Source organism: Oncorhynchus masou, chromosome 32 (assembly GCF_036934945.1).
Source record: "Oncorhynchus masou masou isolate Uvic2021 chromosome 32, UVic_Omas_1.1, whole genome shotgun sequence".
Classification (NCBI taxonomy): Eukaryota; Metazoa; Chordata; class Actinopteri; order Salmoniformes; family Salmonidae; genus Oncorhynchus; species Oncorhynchus masou.
The window spans coordinates 3,833,827-3,857,324 of NC_088243.1; the positions used below are offsets into that span (position 1 = coordinate 3,833,827).

The 23,498-nt window shown below is 48.0% G+C and overlaps 1 protein-coding gene across 1 annotated transcript; it reads right to left on the reverse strand.

Annotated features, from left to right (window-relative positions):
- Positions 1-54: 54 nt before the first annotated feature.
- On the reverse strand, positions 55-22,426 carry LOC135525472 (calcineurin B homologous protein 1). Its single transcript, XM_064953122.1, has 7 exons — positions 22,104-22,426; positions 21,316-21,388; positions 19,398-19,478; positions 18,254-18,381; positions 17,947-18,008; positions 6,259-6,381; positions 55-4,997 (listed from the first exon to the last, which is right to left on the reverse strand). Exons 1-7 carry the CDS (start codon positions 22,168-22,170, stop codon positions 4,944-4,946), a joined length of 588 nt encoding a protein of 195 aa, XP_064809194.1. The 5' UTR covers positions 22,171-22,426; the 3' UTR covers positions 55-4,943.
- Positions 22,427-23,498: the final 1,072 nt, after the last annotated feature.

Sequence of the window (23,498 nt, forward strand, 5' to 3'; positions counted from 1 at the left end):
TGTATGTGACCAATAAAATAAAATTGGATTTGTAACAAGACAAAAAAAGGTATCTTTGAGCAAGCATGGCACCTGTTTTATTTCAATCAAATAATTTTTTACAATTCTAACATTTCACAGGATAAATTATTTTATAAATATATCGTACATTTGAGTTATGCTTGATTGGTCACATTATTTATAATCAATTAGTTATATTAATCAATCTCTACGTCCAGCATCAAGGATCTGGTGAACCTAAAAAGTGCTACACAGGAATGTAGTATTTTCAGAAAATTTCCATAATATAGCTGTCGCTAATAGAAGCGTTTCACCAGTGTTACTTATGACAGCCAATCACAACAATGGTGGATATTGGCCTATTGATTTCTCGGCATCCGTTGTTCTATTCTGTCTCCGGCTGTCATCTAATAGAAATCCTTCTCTTTTCCTGGTTGCTAATATTCTACACTGTTCGCTCAACTTTCGTTTTGTGCAAAAACAAGCACTGAATAGCGTAGGGAATCATTATACCGTCTAGAAATCGCTGTGAAATATTTCTTCAATAACAAAACAATATAGTTTTTTTTTTTTTTTTTTTTTTACAGCTGTTTGAAGCTGGTGTACCAAAACAAAACAACAACAAAAAGGCTCAACACTGTCATTCCACTATTACGCCAGGTATATTATAAACATGCTCAAATTTGACCAAACATCCTGTGTACACAATCACATATAGCTAAATGAACGCTGGTACTGTCATACATTTGGCATTTCTGGTTCAAATACATACATTAGAATGCTTTTTCACTTCTCCATCAAAAAGTACCTGTCTAACCTGATGATAAATCACCAATAAAAACATGGAACAGTGGTATGAATCTTAAATATATTAGGTTACAATGTCTCTCTTGGTTGATTCACAATGACTTAAATCTTATTTTGATCATGGAGGTTTGTGTTACACTAGACTAGAGTCATGAGACCAGCTAGGGTCAGGACTGTCTGAGGCAGGTCATGAGACCAGCTAGGGTCAGGACTGTCACAAGGGCTGCCTCTCAAATGGCACTCGATTCTCTGTAGGGCAATACTTTTGACCAGGGCCAATACATAAGGCTTTTTTTCCATTATAAATGGCCTACACAGAGCACTACTTTTAATCAAGGACCATAGAGCTCTGGTTCAAAGTAGTGCACTATATAGGACACAATGCATCAGTTGGGACTCTAAGGGTTGACTGGCTGTAGCTAGGCAGGTGGACCCGTAAGAAAACCAAAACAACATGATAACTTAGTTCCCATTTAACCCTGATGATATTGAAGGATGTGAGACCAACACTATGGCACTAAAGTGGGTAAAAATAAAATAAAAAAAAGGGTTGTTGCAAAATAGTGTCTGACAATACTAGCGTGGCCTCTTTAACAAACACTGAGGAAGCTTAGACTGAGTCCCAAATAGCCAAGATTCACTCAATAGGGCTCTGGTCAAACGGAGGGCACTATGAAGGGAATAGGGCTCTGGTCAAAAGGAGGGCACTATGAAGGGAATAGGGCTCTGGTCTAAAGTAGTGCACTATGAAGGGAATAGGGTGGCATTTGGAGCACAGACTTTATCTCGAGCAGGGTTCCCCAAAGTCAGATCCTGCCCCCCCCCCTCGGATGCACATTTTGTTTGTCATCCTAGCTGCACTACAGCGCTGATTCAAGTAATCATAGCCTGATAAGGAGTTGGTTATTTGAAATCAGTTGTGTAGTGCAGCTAGGGCAAAAAAACAGAACATGCACCCAAGAGGGGAGGGGGGTGAGTTTGGGAAACAAGTTGTTGCTCAGGGAGAAACGAAGGCACATCATTCCTCGTTAGCAAGAACACATCGCACCTGAAGAGAGAAATGGACATATCTTTTACATCTGCATGTTCATACTAACAAAGCAAGCAAAAACACTTTTATATATAAAACGTTATCTTAAATAAAAGAGGATAGATTTGGCCTTTTCTGCCCCGGCGATCATCACAATAAAGCTACACCTTTTTATTTTACTAGGCAAGTCAGTTAAGAACAAATTCTTATTTTCAATGACGGCCTTGGAACAGTGGGTTAACTGCCTGTTCAGGGGCAGAACGACAGATTTTTGTACCTTGTCAGCTCGGGGATTTGAACTTGCAACCTTTCGGTTACTAGTCCAATGCTCTAACCACTAGGCTACCCTGCCGCCCACCTTCCATGGAACGACACCAAACATGCCTTTTACACATGTTTCATATGTCTTACGTCATGAAGGTGTTGTAACACAGAGAGCCTTGATAATAAACATTGAGATCTAGTTCAACCTTGACCCGGTCTAAACAATAAACAAGGTTCCATCTCTGAGAGACGTGGTAGAGTCAACATAAAACATCCCAAGGCACGCATGTATTCCCTTTAGTTTACAGAGCAGAAATAATTTAAAAACTACAACGACGCTATCTGTTCTACCAAATCCTTGGTCAGAGAGATAATAGTACTGGAGGAGGGGTCAGAAAGAGAGACAGAATAGGAGGAGGGGTCAGAGAGAGATAATAGTACTGGAGGAGGGATCAGAGAGAGATAATAGTACTGGAGGAGGGATCAGAGAGAGATAATAGTACTGGAGGAGGAGTCAGAGACAGAATAGGAGGAGGGGTCAGAGAGAGATAATAGTACTAGAGGAGGGGTCAGAGGGAGATAATAGTACTGGAGGAGGAGTCAGAGAGATAATAGTCCTGGAGGAGGGGTCAGAAAGAGAGACAGAATAGGAGGAGGGGTCAGAGAGAGATAATAGTACTGGAGGAGGGGTCAGAAAGAGAGACAGAATAGGAGGAGGGGTCAGAGAGAGAGAATAGGAGGAGGGGTCAGAGAGAGAGACAGAATAGGAGGAGGGGTCAGAGAGAGAGAGAATAGGAGGAGGGGTCAGAGAGAGAGAGACAGAATAGGAGGAGGGGTCAGAGGGAGATAATAGTACTGGAGGAGGGGTCAGAGAGAGAGCATAGTACTGGAGGAGGGGTCAGAGAGAGAGACAGAATAGGAGGAGGGGTCAGAGAGAGATAATAGTACTGGAGGAGGGGTCAGAGAGAGAGACAGAATAGGAGGAGGGGTCAGAGAGAGATAATAGTACTGGAGGAGGGGTCAGAGAGAGAGACAGAATAGGAGGAGGGGTCAGAGAGAGAGACAGAATAGGAGGAGGGGTCAGAGAGAGAGCATAGTACTAGAGGAGTCAGAGAGAGAGAGCATAGTACTGGAGGAGGAGTCAGAGAGAGAGCGTAGTACTGGAGGAGTCAGAGAGAGAGCATAGTACTGGAGGAGTCAGAGAGAGAGAGCATAGTACTGGAGGAGTCAGAGAGAGAGAGCATAGTACTGGAGGAGTCAGAGAGAGAGAGCATAGTACTGGAGGAGTCAGAGAGAGAGAGCATAGTACTGGAGGAGTCAGAGAGAGAGAGCATAGTACTGGAGGAGGAGTCAGAGAGAGAGAGCATATTACTGGAGGAGTCAGAGAGAGAGAGCATAGTACTGGAGGAGGAGTCAGAGAGAGAGCGTAGTACTGGAGGAGTCAGAGAGAGAGCATAGTACTGGAGGAGTCAGAGAGAGAGAGCATAGTACTGGAGGAGTCAGAGAGAGAGAGCATAGTACTGGAGGAGGAGTCAGAGAGAGAGCGTAGTACTGGAGGAGTCAGAGAGAGAGCATAGTACTGGAGGAGTCAGAGAGAGAGAGCATAGTACTGGAGGAGGAGTCAGAGAGAGAGCGTAGTACTGGAGGAGTCAGAGAGAGAGCATAGTACTGGAGGAGTCAGAGAGAGAGCGTAGTACTGGAGGAGTCAGAGAGAGAGCGTATTACTGGAGGAGTCAGAGAGAGAGAGCATAGTACTGGAGGAGGGGTCAGAGTGAGAGCGTAGTACTGGAGGAGTCAGAGAGAGAGCATAGTACTGGAGGAGTCAGAGAGAGAGCATAGTACTGGAGGAGTCAGAGAGAGAGCATAGTACTGGAGGAGTCAGAGAGAGAGCATATTACTGGAGGAGTCAGAGAGAGAGAGCATAGTACTGGAGGAGGAGTCAGAGAGAGAGCGTAGAACTGGAGGAGGGGTCAGAGAGAGAGCGTAGTACTGGAGGAGGAGTCAGAGAGAGAGCGTAGTACTGGAGGAGGAGTCAGAGAGAGAGAGAGCGTAGTACTGGAGGAGTCAGAGAGAGAGAGCGTAGTACTGGAGGAGGAGTCAGAGAGAGAGCGTAGTACTGGAGGAGGAGTCAGAGAGAGAGCGTAGTACTGGAGGAGGAGTCAGAGAGAGAGCGTAGTACTGGAGGAGGAGTCAGAGAGAGAGCGTAGAACTGGAGGAGGAGTCAGAGAGAGAGGGCATAGTACTGGAGGAGGGGTCAGAGAGAGAGAGCATAGTACTGGAGGGGTCAGAGAGAGCGAGTGCATAGTGTTGAGATGGGTGTGAGGCTACGTCCAAAACGGCATCCTATTTGCTATGTATAGTGCACTACTTTTGACTTGGGACCTAAACAAAATGAGTGCACTACATAACAGAGCCCTATGGGCACTAGTCAAAAGTAGTGCACTACATAACAGAGCCCTATGGGCACTAGTCAAAAGTAGTGCACTACATAACAGAGCCCTATGGGCACTAGTCAAAAGTAGTGCGCTACATAACAGAGCCCTATGGGCACTAGTCAAAAGTAGTGCACTACATAACAGAGCCCTATGGGCACTAGTCAAAAGTAGTGCACTACATAACAGAGCCCTATAGGCACTGGTCAAAAGTAGTGCACTACATAACAGAGCCCTATGGGTACTGGTCAAAAGTAGTGCACTACATAGGGAATAGGGTGCCAGTTGGGACATAGCTTGGGTCTTGGTCCAACAGGCATTGTGAAGGTGGAGGGTCCAGCCAATCGGAGACAGTCCTGTCAGAATGGGGTCCAATCAGAGACAGTCCTGTCAGGAAGCCCATTAGTGTCTCAGTGCAGGAAGCGGATGCTCATCTTCTGTTCCACGTCCACCTTCTCCAGTACCTGAGGACGACAACAACACGGGCCATTAAGCACATCATGAGACATTACCTCGGTCTAACAAGACCATCCACACCTGCAGTGATTAACATTATACTACATTACCTCAGTGTAACTCACACACCTTCTCTAAATACCAACAGGGGACTCAACGCAGCACAGTCAGTACTGTAGAACTGACAACACAATGTACATTTCAGGCAGAATGCGTATTAGAAGGGGCCCGGGGTCTCCCCCCGAATGAGACATGGGTCCCACTAAATGCAACAAAGTCAAACTTTGATTAAAACACAATTTGTACTGTAAATATAAAAACATATTCCTAATTAAACAAACATCCCCAGCCCTCGATCATGGATACATAATAATTATCTGTGTGGCTACACTAGTCATCCCTGGAGAGTCCCGTATCGAAGCCCCTTTTCAGGTTTCCCTGACGGCTTATGGTAGAGAAATGAACATTACATTGTCTGGCAACAGCTCTTGGTGAACATTCCTGCAGTCAGCATGCAAATTGCACACTCCCTCAAAACACGAGACGTCGGTGGCATTTGTGTTGTGACAAATTTGCACAAAAGCGGCTTTTTATTGTCCCCAGCACAAGGTGCAGCTGTGTAATGATCATGCTGTTTAATCAGCTTCTTGATATGCCACACCTGTCAGGGTGGATGGATTTCCTTAGCAAAGGAGAAATACTCACTAACAGGGATGTAAACACACGGGTGAACAACATTTGAGATATAAGCTTTTGTTGTGCGTCTGGAAAATGTCAGCCCCCCCCCCCCCCAACACTGTGTATTCTCTTGTTCAGTGTAATTCTAAGAGTATAGGTAAAGACCCCATGGCAGTCTCTGAATGTCATTACACTCGCTTGTTTTGTAACAGATGTCCCTTTCCATTCATCAAGTGACGTGTTCGTTCGGTGGCTGGAAGTCTTTTGAGGTGAACAAACGTGTGCAGGTAGCCTACTTTAACAAATAAATAAAACGTTTGATTTTGATTTGTTTGACAAAAAAAAAGATGAAAACATCCTGACTAGGTGTGTTCATATATATATATATATATATATATATATATGCGCGTGTATAATTTATTTATATATATATATATATTATTTTTGCTGTTGCTAATTGTATCTTCACTATTTGTTACACAGGAGGTCCTGTGCTGATAACGGCCCTGAACGCCACGGTATAATTCACACTGATTCTAGGTTAGGTAATTGTTCATGTTTCCAAATATACAAAATATAAAAGTTTTCAACCTTGATGAACTCATTAAAGGAAATGGAATTGTCTCCGTTCTGGTCGGCCTCCTGGATGGTTCTATCAGCGATGCTGCCCAGCTGCTCGTCAGAGATGTTCACACCAACCATCATCCTGAGAACCTGGAATAAATCACGTTCACAGCAACCATCATTCTAAGAACCTGGAATAAATCACGGTCACACCAACCATCATTCTAAGAACCTGGAATAAATCACGTTCACAGCAACCATCATTCTAAGAACCTGGAATAAACCATGTTCACAGCAACCATCATTCTAAGAACCTGGAATAAACATGTTCACAGCAACCATCATTCTAAGAACCTGGAATAAACATGTTCACAGCAACCATCATTCTAAGAACCTGGAATAAACATGTTCACAGCAACCATCATTCTAAGAACCTGGAATAAACATGTTAACAGCAACCATCATTCTAAGAACCTGAAATATGTTGACAAAGTACCTTGGGGTCTAAAATGTACAGTTCTCTAAGTCTTAACACCAGAGATGTTAAGTAGAAGATGACCTAAATGTAGTATATATAAATACTGAATATAAGTGTAAAAACAAAACAAACAAAAACAAGCAGTCCGACAAACAGGTTTCATTGGCCACTGCCTACCTAGACCCACAGGTCATACATCACTGGGCACTACCCACCTAGACCCACAGGTCATACATCACTGGGCACTACCCACCTAGACACACAGGTCATACATCACTGGGCACTACCTACCTCGACACACAGGTCATACATCACTGGGCACTACCTACCTCGACACACAGGTCATACATCACTGGGCACTACCCACCTAGACCCACAGGTCATACATCACTGGGCACTACCTACCTCGACCCACAGGTCATACATCACTGGGCACTACCCACCTAGACCCACAGGTCATACATCACTGGGCACTACCCACCTAGACCCACAGGTCATACAACATTGGGCACTACCTACCTAGACACACAGGTCATACATCACTGGGCACTACCTACCTAGACACACAGGTCATACATCACTGGGCACTACCCACCTAGACACACAGGTCATACATCACTGGGCACTACCTACCTAGATACACAGGTCATACATCACTGGGCACTACCTACCTAGACACACAGGTCATACATCACTGGGCACTACCTACCTAGATACACAGGTCATACATCACTGGGCACTACCTACCTAGATACACAGGTCATACATCACTGGCCACTACCTACCTAGACAGGTCATACATCATTGGGCACTACCTACCTAGACACACAGGTCGTACATCACTGGGCACTACCTACCTAGACACACAGGTCATACATCACTGGGCACTACCTACCTAGACACACAGGTCATACATAACTGGGCACTACCTACCTAGACACACAGGTCATACATCACTGGGCACTACCTACCTAGACACACAGGTCATACATCACTGGGCACTACCTACCTAGACACACAGGTCATACATCATTGGGCACTACCTACCTAGACACACAGGTCATACATCATTGGGCACTACCTACCTAGACACACAGGTCATACATCACTGGGCACTACCTACCTAGACACACAGGTCATACATCACTGGGCACTACCTACCTAGATACACAGGTCATACATCATTGGGCACTACCTACCTAGACACACAGGTCATACATCACTGGGCACTACCTACCTAGACACACAGGTCATACATCACTGGGCACTACCTACCTAGACACACAGGTCATACATCACTGGGCACTACCTACCTAGATACACAGGTCATACATCACTGGGCACTACCTACCTAGACAGGTCATACATCATTGGGCACTACCTACCTAGACACACAGGTCATACAACACTGGGCACTACCTACCTAGACAGGTCATACATCATTGGGCACTACCTACCTAGACAGGTCATACATCATTGGGCACTACCTACCTAGACACACAGGTCATACATCACTGGGCACTACCTACCTAGATACACAGGTCATACATCACTGGGCACTACCTACCTAGACACACAGGTCATACATCACTGGGCACTACCTACCTAGATACACAGGTCATACAACACTGGGCACTACCTACCTAGACACACAGGTCATACATCACTGGGCACTACCTACCTAGACAGGTCATACATCATTGGGCACTACCTACCTAGACAGGTCATACATCATTGGGCACTACCTACCTAGACAGGTCATACATCACTGGGCACTACCTACCTAGACACACAGGTCATACAACACTGGGCACTACCTACCTAGATACACAGGTCATACAACACTGGGCACTACCTACCTAGACACACAGGTCATACATCACTGGGCACTACCTACCTAGACAGGTCATACATCATTGGGCACTACCTACCTAGACAGGTCATACATCATTGGGCACTACCTACCTAGACACACAGGTCATACAACACTGGGCACTACCTACCTAGATACACAGGTCATACATCACTGGGCACTACCTACCTCGACACACAGGTCATACATCACTGGGCACTACCTACCTAGACACACAGGTCATACAACACTGGGCACTACCTACCTAGATACACAGGTCATACAACACTGGGCACTAACTACCTAGACACACAGGTCATACAACACTGGGCACTACCTACCTAGACAGGTCATACATCATTGGGCACTACCTACCTAGACAGGTCATACATCACTGGGCACTACCTACCTAGACACACAGGTCATACAACACTGGGCACTACCTACCTAGATACACAGGTCATACAACACTGGGCACTACCTACCTAGACACACAGGTCATACATCACTGGGCACTACCTACCTAGACAGGTCATACATCATTGGGCACTACCTACCTAGACAGGTCATACATCATTGGGCACTACCTACCTAGACACACAGGTCATACAACACTGGGCACTACCTACCTAGACAGGTCATACATCATTGGGCACTACCTACCTAGACAGGTCATACATCATTGGGCACTACCTACCTAGACACACAGGTCATACATCACTGGGCACTACCTACCTAGACACACAGGTCATACATCACTGGGCACTACCTACCTAGACACACAGGTCATACATCACTGGGCACTACCTACCTAGACACACAGGTCATACATCACTGGGCACTACCTACCTAGACACACAGGTCATACATAACTGGGCACTACCTACCTAGATACACAGGTCATACATCACTGGGCACTACCTACCTAGAAAGGTCATACATCATTGGGCACTACCTACCTAGACACACAGGTCATACATCACTGGGCACTACCTACCTAGACACACAGGTCGTACATCACTGGGCACTACCTACCTAGATACACAGGTCATACGTCACTGGGCACTACCTACCTCGACACACAGGTCATACATCACTGGGCACTACCTACCTAGATACACAGGTCATACATCACTGGGCACTACCTACCTAGACACACAGGTCGTACATCACTGGGCACTACCCACCTAGACACACAGGTCTTACATCACTGGGCACTACCTACCTAGACACACAGGTCATACATCACTGGGCACTACCTACCTAGACACACAGGTCATACATCACTGGGCACTACCTACCTCGACACACAGGTCGTACATCACTGGGCACTACCTACCTAGATACACAGGTCATACATCACTGGGCACTACCTACCTCGACACACAGGTCATACATCACTGGGCACTACCTACCTAGATACACAGGTCATACATCACTGGGCACTACCTACCTAGACACACAGGTCGTACATCACTGGGCACTACCCACCTAGACACACAGGTCATACATCACTGGGCACTACCTACCTCGACACACAGGTCATACATCACTGGGCACTACCTACCTCGACACACAGGTCATACATCACTGGACACTACCTACCTAGACACACAGGTCATACATCACTGGGCACTACCTACCTCGACACACAGGTCATACATCACTGGGCACTACCCACCTAGACAGGTCATACATCACTGGGCACTACCTACCTAGACACACAGGTCGTACATCACTGGGCACTGCCTACCTAGACCCACAGGTCGTACATCACTGGGCACTACCCACCTCGACACACAGGTCATACATCACTGGGCACTACCCACCTAGACACACAGGTCATACATCACTGGGCACTACCTACCTACACACACAGGTCATACATCACTGGGCACTACCCACCTAGACCCACAGGTCATACATCACTGGGCACTACCTACCTAGACACACAGGTCATACATCACTGAGCACTACCCACCTAGACAGGTCATACATCACTGGGCACTACCTACCTACACACACAGGTCATACATCACTGGGCACTACCCACCTAGACAGGTCATACATCACTGGGCACTACCTACCTAGACCCACAGGTCGTACATCACTGGGCACTACCCACCTCGACACACAGGTCATACATCACTGGGCACTACCCACCTAGACACACAGGTCATACATCACTGGGCACTACCTACCTAGACACACAGGTCATACATCACTGGGCACTACCCACCTAGACAGGTCATACATCACTGGGCACTACCTACCTAGACCCACAGGTCGTACATCACTGGGCACTACCCACCTCGACACACAGGTCATACATCACTGGGCACTACCCACCTAGACACACAGGTCATACATCACTGGGCACTACCTACCTAGACACACAGGTCATACATCACTGAGCACTACCCACCTAGACAGGTCATACATCACTGGGCACTACCTACCTAGACCCACAGGTCGTACATCACTGGGCACTACCCACCTCGACACACAGGTCATACATCACTGGGCACTACCCACCTAGACACACAGGTCGTACATCACTGGGCACTACCTACCTAGACACACAGGTCATACATCACTGGGCACTACCTACCTAGACACACAGGTCATACATCACTGGGCACTACCTACCTAGACACACAGGTCATACATCACTGGGCACTACCTACCTAGATACACAGGTCATACATCACTGGGCACTACCTACCTAGACACACAGGTCATACATCACTGGGCACTACCTACCTAGATACACAGGTCATACATCACTGGGCACTACCTACCTCGACACACAGGTCATACATCACTGGGCACTACCTACCTAGATACACAGGTCATACATCACTGGGCACTACCCACCTAGACACACAGGTCATACATCACTGGGCACTACCTACCTCGACACACAGGTCATACATCACTGGGCACTACCTACCTCGACACACAGGTCATACATCACTGGGCACTACCTACCTCGACACACAGGTCATACATCACTGGGCACTACCCACCTAGACCCACAGGTCGTACATCACTGGGCACTACCTACCTAGACACACAGGTCATACATCACTGGGCACTACCTATCTAGACACACAGGTCATACAACACTGGGCACTACCCACCTAGACCCACAGGTCATACATCACTGGGCACTACCTACCTAGACACACAGGTCATACATCACTGGGCACTACCCACCTAGACAGGTCATACATCACTGGGCACTACCTACCTAGATACACAGGTCATACATCACTGGGCACTACCTACCTAGACACACAGGTCATACATCACTGGGCACTACCCACCTAGACAGGTCATACATCACTGGGCACTACCTACCTAGACACACAGGTCATACATCACTGGGCACTACCTACCTAGACACACAGGTCATACATCACTGGGCACTACCCACCTAGACAGGTCATACATCACTGGGCACTACCTACCTAGATACACAGGTCGTACATCACTGGGCACTACCTACCTAGACACACAGGTCATACATCACTGGGCACTACCTACCTAGATACACAGGTCATACATCACTGGGCACTACCTACCTACACACACAGGTCATACATCACTGGGCACTACCTACCTCGACACACAGGTCATACATCACTGGGCACTACCCACCTAGACCCACAGGTCTTACATCACTGGGCACTACCTACCTAGATACACAGGTCATACATCACTGGGCACTACCTACCTAGACAGGTCGTACATCACTGGGCACTACCCACCTAGATACACAGGTCATACATCATTGGCCACTACCTACCTAGACACACAGGTCATACATCACTGGGCACTACCCACCTCGACACACAGGTCATACATCACTGGGCACTACCTACCTAGACAGGTCGTACATCACTGGGCACTACCCACCTAGATACACAGGTCATACATCATTGGCCACTACCTACCTAGACACACAGGTCATACATCACTGGGCACTACCCACCTCGACACACAGGTCATACATCACTGGGCACTACCCACCTCGACACACAGGTCATACATCACTGGGCACTACCTACCTAGACACACAGGTCATACATCACTGGGCACTACCTACCTCGACACACAGGTCATACATCACTGGGCACTACCCACCTAGATACACAGGTCATACATCACTGGGCACTACCCACCTAGACAGGTCATACATCACTGGGCACTACCTACCTCGACACACAGGTCATACAACATTGGGCACTACCTACCTCGACACACAGGTCATACATCACTGGGCACTACCCACCTAGACACACAGGTCATACATCACTGGGCACTACCTACCTAGACACACAGGTCATACATCACTGGGCACTACCTACCTCGACACACAGGTCATACATCACTGGGCACTACCCACCTAGATACACAGGTCATACATCACTGGGCACTACCCACCTAGACAGGTCATACATCACTGGGCACTACCTACCTCGACACACAGGTCATACAACATTGGGCACTACCCACCTAGACACACAGGTCATACATCACTGGGCACTACCCACCTAGACACACAGGTCATACATCACTGGGCACTACCTACCTAGACACACAGGTCATACAACATTGGGCACTACCCACCTAGACACACAGGTCATACATCACTGGGCACTACCCACCTAGACACACAGGTCATACATCACTGGGCACTACCCACCTAGACACACAGGTCATACATCACTGGGCACTACCCACCTAGATACACAGGTCATACATCACTGGGCACTACCCACCTAGACAGGTCATACATCACTGGGCACTACCTACCTCGACACACAGGTCATACATCACTGGGCACTACCTACCTCGACACACAGGTCATACATCACTGGGCACTACCCACCTAGATACACAGGTCATACATCACTGGGCACTACCTACCTCGACACACAGGTCATACATCACTGGGCACTACCTACCTAGACACACAGGTCATACATCACTGGGCACTACCCACCTAGACCCACAGGTCATACATCACTGGGCACTACCTACCTAGACCCACAGGTCATACATCACTGGGCACTACCTACCTAGATACACAGGTCATACATCACTGGGCACTACCCACCTAGACACACAGGTCATACATCACTGGGCACTACCCACCTAGACACACAGGTCGTACATCACTGGGCACTACCTACCTAGACACACAGGTCATACATCACTGGGCACTACCCACCTAGACACACAGGTCATACATCATTGGGCACTACCCACCTAGACACACAGGTCATACATCATTGGGCACTACCCACCTAGACACACAGGTCGTACATCATTGGGCACTACCCACCTAGACACACAGGTCATACATCACTGGGCACTACCTACCTCGACACACAGGTCATAAAACATTGGGCACTACCTACCTCGACACACAGGTCATACATCACTGGGCACTACCTACCTAGATACACAGGTCATACATCACTGGGCACTACCCACCTAGACACACAGGTCATACAACATTGGGCACTACCTACCTCGACACACAGGTCGTACATCACTGGGCACTACCCACCTAGACACACAGGTCATACAACATTGGGCACTACCTACCTCGACACACAGGTCATACATCACTGGGCACTACCTACCTCGACACACAGGTCATACAACATTGGGCACTACCCACCTAGACACACAGGTCATACATCACTGGGCACTACCTACCTCGACACACAGGTCATAAAACATTGGGCACTACCTACCTCGACACACAGGTCATAAAACATTGGGCACTACCTACCTCGACACACAGGTCATACAACATTGGGCACTACCTACCTCGACACACAGGTCATACAACATTGGGCACTACCTACCTCGACACACAGGTCATACAACATTGGGCACTACCTACCTCGACACACAGGTCATACAACATTGGGCACTACCTACCTCGACACACAGGTCATACAACATTGGGCACTACCTACCTCGACACACAGGTCATACAACATTGGGCACTACCTACCTAGATACACAGGTCATACATCACTGGGCACTGCCTACCTAGATACACAGGTCATACATCACTGGGCACTACCCACCTAGACACACAGGTCATACATCATTGGGCACTACCTACCTAGACACACAGGTCGTACATCACTGGGCACTACCTACCTCGATACACAGGTCATACATCACTGGGCACTACCTACCTCGACACACAGGTCATACATCACTGGGCACTACCTACCTCGACACACAGGTCATACATCACTGGGCACTACCTACCTAGACACACAGGTCATACATCACTGGGCACTACCCACCTAGACACACAGGTCATACATCATTGGGCACTACCTACCTCGACACACAGGTCATACATCATTGGGCACTACCTACCTCGACACACAGGTCATACATCACTGGGCACTACCTACCTAGATACACAGGTCATACATCATTGGGCACTACCTACCTCGACACACAGGTCATACATCACTGGGCACTACCTACCTCGACACACAGGTCATACATCACTGGGCACTACCCACCTAGACACACAGGTCATACATCATTGGGCACTACCCACCTAGACACACAGGTCGTACATCACTGGGCACTACCTACCTAGACACACAGGTCATACATCACTGGGCACTACCCACCTAGACACACAGGTCATACATCACTGGGCACTACCTACCTCGACACACAGGTCATACATCACTGGGCACTACCTACCTAGACACACAGGTCGTACATCACTGGGCACTACCTACCTCGACACACAGGTCGTACATCACTGGGCACTACCTACCTCGACACACAGGTCATACAACATTGGGCACTACCTACCTCGACACACAGGTCATACAACATTGGGCACTACCTACCTCGACACACAGGTCATACATCACTGGGCACTACCTACCTCGACACACAGGTCATACATCACTGGGCACTACCTACCTAGACACACAGGTCGTACATCACTGGGCACTACCCACCTAGACACACAGGTCATACAACATTGGGCACTACCTACCTCGACACACAGGTCATAAAACATTGGGCACTACCTACCTCGACACACAGGTCATAAAACATTGGGCACTACCTACCTCGACACACAGGTCATACAACATTGGGCACTACCTACCTCGACACACAGGTCATACAACATTGGGCACTACCTACCTCGACACACAGGTCATACAACATTGGGCACTACCTACCTAGACACACAGGTCATACATCACTGGGCACTACCTACCTAGACACACAGGTCGTACATCACTGGGCACTACCCACCTAGACACACAGGTCATACATCACTGGGCACTACCTACCTCGATACACAGGTCATACATCACTGGGCACTACCTACCTCGACACACAGGTCATACAACATTGGGCACTACCTACCTAGACACACAGGTCGTACATCACTGGGCACTACCTACCTAGACACACAGGTCATACATCACTGGGCACTACCTACCTAGATACACAGGTCATACATCATTGGGCACTACCTACCTAGACACACAGGTCATACATCACTGGGCACTACCTACCTCGACACACAGGTCATACATCACTGGGCACTACCTACCTAGATACACAGGTCATACATCATTGGGCACTACCTACCTAGACACACAGGTCATACATCACTGGGCACTACCTACCTAGATACACAGGTCATACATCACTGGGCACTACCTACCTAGATACACAGGTCATACATCACTGGGCACTACCCACCTAGACACACAGGTCATACATCACTGGGCACTACCCACCTAGACACACAGGTCATACATCATTGGGCACTACCTACCTAGACACACAGGTCATACATCATTGGGCACTACCTACCTAGACACACAGGTCATACATCACTGGGCACTACCCACCTAGACACACAGGTCATACATCATTGGGCACTACCTACCTAGACACACAGGTCGTACATCATTGGGCACTACCTACCTAGACACACAGGTCATACATCACTGGGCACTACCTACCTAGACCCACAGGTCATACATCACTGGGCACTACCCACCTAGATACACAGGTCATACATCACTGGGCACTACCTACCTAGACCCACAGGTCATACATCACTGGGCACTACCCACCTAGACACACAGGTCATACATCACTGGGCACTACCTACCTAGACCCACAGGTCATACATCACTGGGCACTACCTACCTAGACCCACAGGTCATACATCACTGGGCACTACCCACCTAGACACACAGGTCATACATCACTGGGCACTACCTACCTAGACCCACAGGTCATACATCACTGGGCACTACCTACCTAGACACACAGGTCATACATCACTGGGCACTACCTACCTAGACCCACAGGTCATACATCACTGGGCACTACCTACCTCGACACACAGGTCATACATCACTGGGCACTACCTACCTAGATACACAGGTCATACATCACTGGGCACTACCTACCTACACACAGGTCATACATCACTGGGCACTACCTACCTAGACACACAGGTCGTACATCATTGGGCACTACCTCCCTAGACACACAGGTCATACATCACTGGGCACTACCTACCTAGACCCACAGGTCATACATCACTGGGCACTACCCACCTAGATACACAGGTCATACATCACTGGGCACTACCCACCTAGACACACAGGTCATACATCATTGGGCACTACCTACCTAGACCCACAGGTCATACATCATTGGGCACTACCCACCTAGACAGGTCATACATCACTGGGCACTACCTACCTCGACACACAGGTCATACATCATTGGGCACTACCCACCTAGACACACAGGTCATACATCATTGGGCACTGCCCAGCCAATACAAGGAGAGATTGCGGAAGAGGAGGGTTGCACAAAAAGTAGCCCAAAACATTTAGTTGGTGTTGGAAAGTTACACAATTGTCTCAGTACATGGCAACTTCCCCTTCCTTTGAAGTGAAATGTTCTAGAAGTTCAATAATAAAATATTCTGATCACTAAAAGAGCCCTTTCTTCCTTGGCAGTGTCTATATTTACTCCAGTAGGCTCAGATTACAACATGACTTGCGTAACAAACCTAAGACAAAGGTCTCTCTGTTTTCAGCAAAGGCAGAAATAGGGAGTCTCTCCCTTGGAGCTTGTTATTCAGCTCTAGTGTAGATCTACGCATTTATTCTACTGAAACATACTCCACAACAGTAACGCCCCGATTCTCCGATGACAATACGCTGTTGAGACGAAGGGGCCCCCCGCCTAAAAACATCAGACTTAAAAAATATATAAATAAAAAGGTTGGGCAGCCCCTAAGAGTGTGTAATTTGAACCCTGACCCCATCCTGACCTGTAGCAGCTCGTCACGGGAGATCTTATCATCTCTGTCCAGGTCGTACAGCCTGAAAGCAACTGGAGAAGAGATGGAAGAATTTAAATTTTAAATCATCATTTCAAAAAGCATTTTAACGTCCATCATCAAAATAAAGTCAAGCTCTTTTTAAATAAAGAATAGTGGAAGAAGGTGATAGAGAAATAGTTAAGTGTTCTGGGATCCAAGCTAGATGTGCCCAGACTGTTTGTGCCGTCTTGTTGACAAGTTGACAAGACAGTACAAACACACCTGTGACCAGGCTAGGGCCTGGCCTCTGACTCACAGAGCAGTTTATTGCTCCTGCTGTTGAGCGGCTCGGAGGCAGTGGGGTCCTTGTTCTTCTCGTTGTCTTCTATGGGACGGAAGTGAGCAAGCGTCCTCATGAAGCCCCTGAAGTTGACCTGGTCCTCCCTGTCCGACCAAGTGGGGTGAAAATAACAATTTCTTACGCCCATCAATAAATACTCCTGCATCACAGTCAAATAACAATTACTCCAGTCAAGCACCACTCAAATCGGTAGGCTATAACCGAGGCCTACATATAAGACTGCGCATCATTTATAGGGTCCGGTAGTGAAAGCTTAAACTGTATCATTTGCTTCCTAGCCATACAGTAAAACAGTCCTTCACGAAGTTAAGACTCGAGGTCACTACACCTCAGACCAATACGACCCTCCTCTTCTACCAGGCCGTTCATTCTGGCACGCTTGTCTCAGTCTAACCTGACAGACAGACGTGGGTCATTCGTTGAGAAGTGCCTTGAACAAAACACACGAAATCATGGTCGGTGTGATGCCACTGACAGCTAAGTCAATTACAGTGTAATGGAACACGTCCACACTGCAGACAACAGACCCCTGTCCCGATTGGACAGCTGTTCTCCAGTCATGCCCTAGCCTGGTTCAAGATCCGTTTGTACCTTCTTACTCAATTCTATGGTGAAAATAACCATACAAGTGGTCAAGACAGCACAAAATAGATCTAGGACCAGGCTATAATGTTACAACAATCTGCAGTGGAACTGCTGTGAACCAGACTAGCTCTAGACTCCAGAGGATCAGTAACCACTGTAAGCCACAGCTAAATTTAAGTCGCCTACACACTGGTCGTGTTGGGAATGTAATGATAGAAGCCGATCTAAGACATGTTGTCAATAAAACACGGAACTTTCATGTCCATTTCAAAGATCCAGAACCACCAAGGGAACACAGAAACTAGCTTTAAAAATGTGCCGTTTTCTCTTAAACTTTTAAATAGTTGTCAAATACACACAAACCATTCATTTGTAACCCTGTTCCAACAAAAATAAATGTTTAACATATGTTTAATGTATTACTAAAAATGGTTGTTGTTGTTCTGGTAGTAAGAGTGACTCCCGGCAATGTGCAACCTTGAGGAAAACAGTGAAGGGCACAGAGACGACTCACCCCTCAGGAAAGAAGGCATTGATGATTCTGTCTCCCAGAGGATTGATGGCCAACTCTGGGATCCGTTGGAAATCCTCCCGACTACACAAACCAGACAGACAGTGTGAGGACAGTTAAGATGAACACCGTGACAACAAAAGGGAATGTTGATCTAGGAAAAGGTCTCGGAGGCGAAGAATTAGTCCCCACATCACACTACCTGATAAATCTGCAGATATCACTGACAGGACACGGAATAGTGTGACTTTTTATTACCTTTATTTAACCAGGCAAGTCAGTTAAGAACACATTCTTATTTTCATTGACGGCCTGGGAACAATGGGTTAACTGCCTGTTCAGGGGCAGAACGACAGATTTGTACCTTGTCAGCTCGGGGGTTTGAACTCGCAACCTTCCGGTTACTAGTCCAACGCTCTAACCACTAGGCTACCCTGCCGCCCCGACATGATGATATGACAATGATTCAAATGTTCATTTGGCCGTATGATTTGATTCCAAATGTTGACTCGCTGCGTCTTGAACAGTCAAATTGTCATTGAGAGACTGCTTGGGTGAGCGGATGTGGCCAAGGTGGTGTGTGTGAGTCTGCAGGTGAGATATTCAACTCAGGGGAGCGGACCTGGCCAAGGTGGTGTGTGTGTGTCTGTAGGTGAGATATTCAACTTGGGTGAGCAGACCTGGCCAAGGTGGTGTGTGTGTGTCTGAGGGTGAGATATTCAACTTGGGTGAGCGGATCTGGCCAAGGTGGTGTGTGTGTGTCTGAGGGTGAGATATTCAACTTGGGTGAGCGGACCTGGCCAAGGTGGTGTGTGTGTGTCTGCGGGTGAGATATTCAACTCAGGGGGGGGGGGGGGCGGAGACCTGGCCAAGGTAGTGTGTGTGTCTGCGGGTGAGATATTCAGCTCGGGGGGGGGGCGGATATGGCTGTAGTGTTGTGTCAACTGATGAATGATTAAGATCCAAGTCACCTTGGATTCACCACACTGGCTTTAGCCAGGCCCACTGTATACCATAATGCAGACTGGATGCTTCAGTGAGAGAGGACACAGAACTGGCTATGTGTAAACAGGCAGTAGTGTGCCCACATTCAAGTGTTTACAGTCATGTAGTGACCTGAAACTGACCCTCACCCCAGCTTAATAGTCAGTAACATTTCAAAGACGGCAGGTTAAAATGGGAGTAAAATGTGTGGCTGGGAGAGATAGAAGTGCTGTGATTAAAAGGTGACCATTTTTCCTCTGAAGGTCCGAGAGGGAGGGAACATTGAGAACAGTCAATACGGTCTATCGAGTCTAACGTTTGCTGTCACGCGTGCACTAGATCTGACGGGAGATGTCTACGGAGTGAGGTCCAGTCACACAGACTCAAGCAACCGCTGCTGTTGATATTACAAACAGTGTTGTCAGACTAGACCGACACCCAGGACAAAAACAAAAAGATATGGTTCTAGACTTCTTCCTCAGTGGTAAAATACACCACTGTAGGTTATGCCCGAAACAGAACCCAAACCAGCTGCGCATAAATTTATTTTGGAACGCTCGCACACGTGATACGGGCGGTGTCGTCAGGATATGAGCCAAGAGGAAAGCCTTTTGTCCAACGGAATTGTGTGCGCACAGAACGGAGTCTACAATTTTCAAAACCACACGGGCTCAGAATATACTTGCATTGCCACTGTCAAGTAGGAGAAATGGTCACTTGCCTCACAGACAGTTTCCCTGCATATTACCCAGTTGGCTCTGATGATGTTACAGGGGAAGCAAATGTTGGGAGGAAGGGTAATCATGAACCAATGTCTTGCAGACATCTCATATCCACCTTCTGGTTGTTTCAGTAGTTACTGAGTGTTTCACAAAGCATTTCACACACACACACACGTATGTGTATATGCCAGAGCTGCTGTTGGATGGTACTGTACCTGAGTGTTCCGTTCTCTCCTTTGTCCAAGCTGGTAAAGCGACTGTAGAGCCGGGTGATCTGGCTGTGGGAAACTGCAAAGGAACACAAAGTGACACGATTGTTGGGACTATGTTTCTGAATGCCTCACGTGTCAACATACTACAACCTTTTAAACACAAAGGAGTACAGTAATTTAGCATACTATAGCACTGACTTCACTACGCGCTACTTTTGAGGAAAAAAAACGTCCTTACTAGGTGTGGTTGTCTCACCTAGATGGGGGCACGAACTAAGTCACACTGGATAAAAGCGCCTGCTGAAGTACAACAAAAAATAATATAACTGAGAAGGAAATGTATAATTTGTCCTTTTTAAAAAAAATCATCAATATGTGTTCATAATTTAAAGCAGCTAACGTTAGTTTGTTTCTTGGCTGTGATCTCCTGGAATAACGCATATGTATGGGGTTTAGTACAGCCCAGGAACCAGATAGAGAACAGTGTTCAGTCACACTATAATAATGACATGTCTCTGTTCAGTCCACAGATCAGCTCATTTCAAGGGACAAGAGAAACACATAACACCTCACCACAACACACTAACTAGTACTGGTGTAATGTACAAACACTAATCCAACTAGCTAAAACATATATAGTTAACCAGGTTACTCTAGAGTGCGAGTTTGTCATCTAACTGCTAGTTGACTACAGACTACAGTAGAGACAATAATGCTATGTAGCAAGTTAGTTAGCACTACGTTGACCAGCTAGTTAACAGGCATTGGTAAAAGTGGACCATTTAACTTACAGCCGGTCTCTTTTTTAATTTCTTCAATCTCCTCCTCTCTCAGTAACGTTGACGCTCTGGATCCCATTGTAATGAGCTGGCTGATTCGTGCTAACTAAAAGCTGGGAACAGGAGGGTAACAAGGTAGCAATTTGTGTAACGAGTCTATCTATGGTTTACGTTGAATCCTACTGTTGTTGATGATGATATCCTTGTGATCTTTTTTTAAATGATTCCGAGTTTGACTCTCAAAACAGCTGACCGGATAGATGTCCACTTGGTGTTGTGTTTTCGACACTGAAAACCACTAGTCGGGACACTCTGGAGACAGCGTTTCTCCCGGTGGGCGGTGGTATAGCTCACCGGTGGGCGGTGGTACATGACACGGTGGGGGGGCGGTACAGCTCACCGGTGGGCGGTGGTATATGACCCGGTGGGGGGGGGGCGGTACAGCTCACCGGTGGGCGGTGGTATATGACACGGTGGGGGGCGGTACAGCTCACCGGTGGGCGGTGGTATATGACACGGTGGGGGGCGGTACAGCTCACCGGTGGGCGGTGGTACATGACACGGTGGGGGGCGGTACAGCTCACCGGTGGGCGGTGGTATATGACACGGTGGGGGCGGTACAGCTCACCGGTGGGCGGTGGTATATGACACGGTGGGGGGCGGTACAGCTCACCGGTGGGCGGTGGTATATGACACGGTGGGGGGGGCAGTACAGCTCACCGGTGGGCGGTGGTACATGACACGGTGGGGGCGGTACAGCTCACCGGTGGGCGGTGGTTTATGACACGGTGGGGGGGCGGTACAGCTCACCGGTGGGCGGTGGTACATGACACGGTGGGGGGCGGTACAGCTCACCGGTGGGCGGTGGTACATGACACGGTGGGGGCGGTACAGCTCACCGGTGGGCGGTGGTATATGACACGGTGGGCGGTGGTATATGACACGGTGGGGGGCGGTACAGCTCACCGGTGGGCGGTGGTATATGACACGGTGGGGGCGGTACAGCTCACCGGTGGGCGGTGGTATATGACACGGTGGGGGGGGCGGTACAGCTCACCGGTGGGCGGTGGTACATGACACGGTGGGGGGGCGGTACAGCTCACCGGTGGGCGGTGGTACATGACACGGTGGGGGGGGGGGGCGGTACAGCTCACCGGTGGGCGGTGGTACATGACACGGTGGGGGCGGTACAGCTCACCGGTGGGCGGTGGTACATGACACGGTGGGGGGGCGGTACAGCTCACCGGTGGGCGGTGGTACATGACACGGTGGGGGGGTATATCTCAGCTCACACCCAGCAGAGAGGTGACGTTGGCCCACACAGTGAAACGACAGACTTGAGAACAATTACAATTTATGTCAAACCACCTTCTTAGTGTTCTCCTGTGTGTCTTGTTGCATTTCAAT

What these genes read in the sequence shown, in the direction of transcription:
- LOC135525472 (XM_064953122.1), bottom strand. Translation starts at nt 22,170, where the DNA reads ATGGGATCCAGAGCGTCAACGTTACTGAGAGAGGAGGAGATTGAAGAA. An exon ending in GGAGAGAACGGAACACTCAG is followed by an intron (nt 19,479 to 21,315) that starts GTACAGTACCAT and finishes TGGTTTGTGTAG; the next exon opens with TCGGGAGGATTTCCAACGGA. An exon ending in CCCGTGACGAGCTGCTACAG is followed by an intron (nt 6,382 to 17,946) that starts GTCAGGATGGGG and finishes GATTTATTCCAG; the next exon opens with GTTCTCAGGATGATGGTTGG.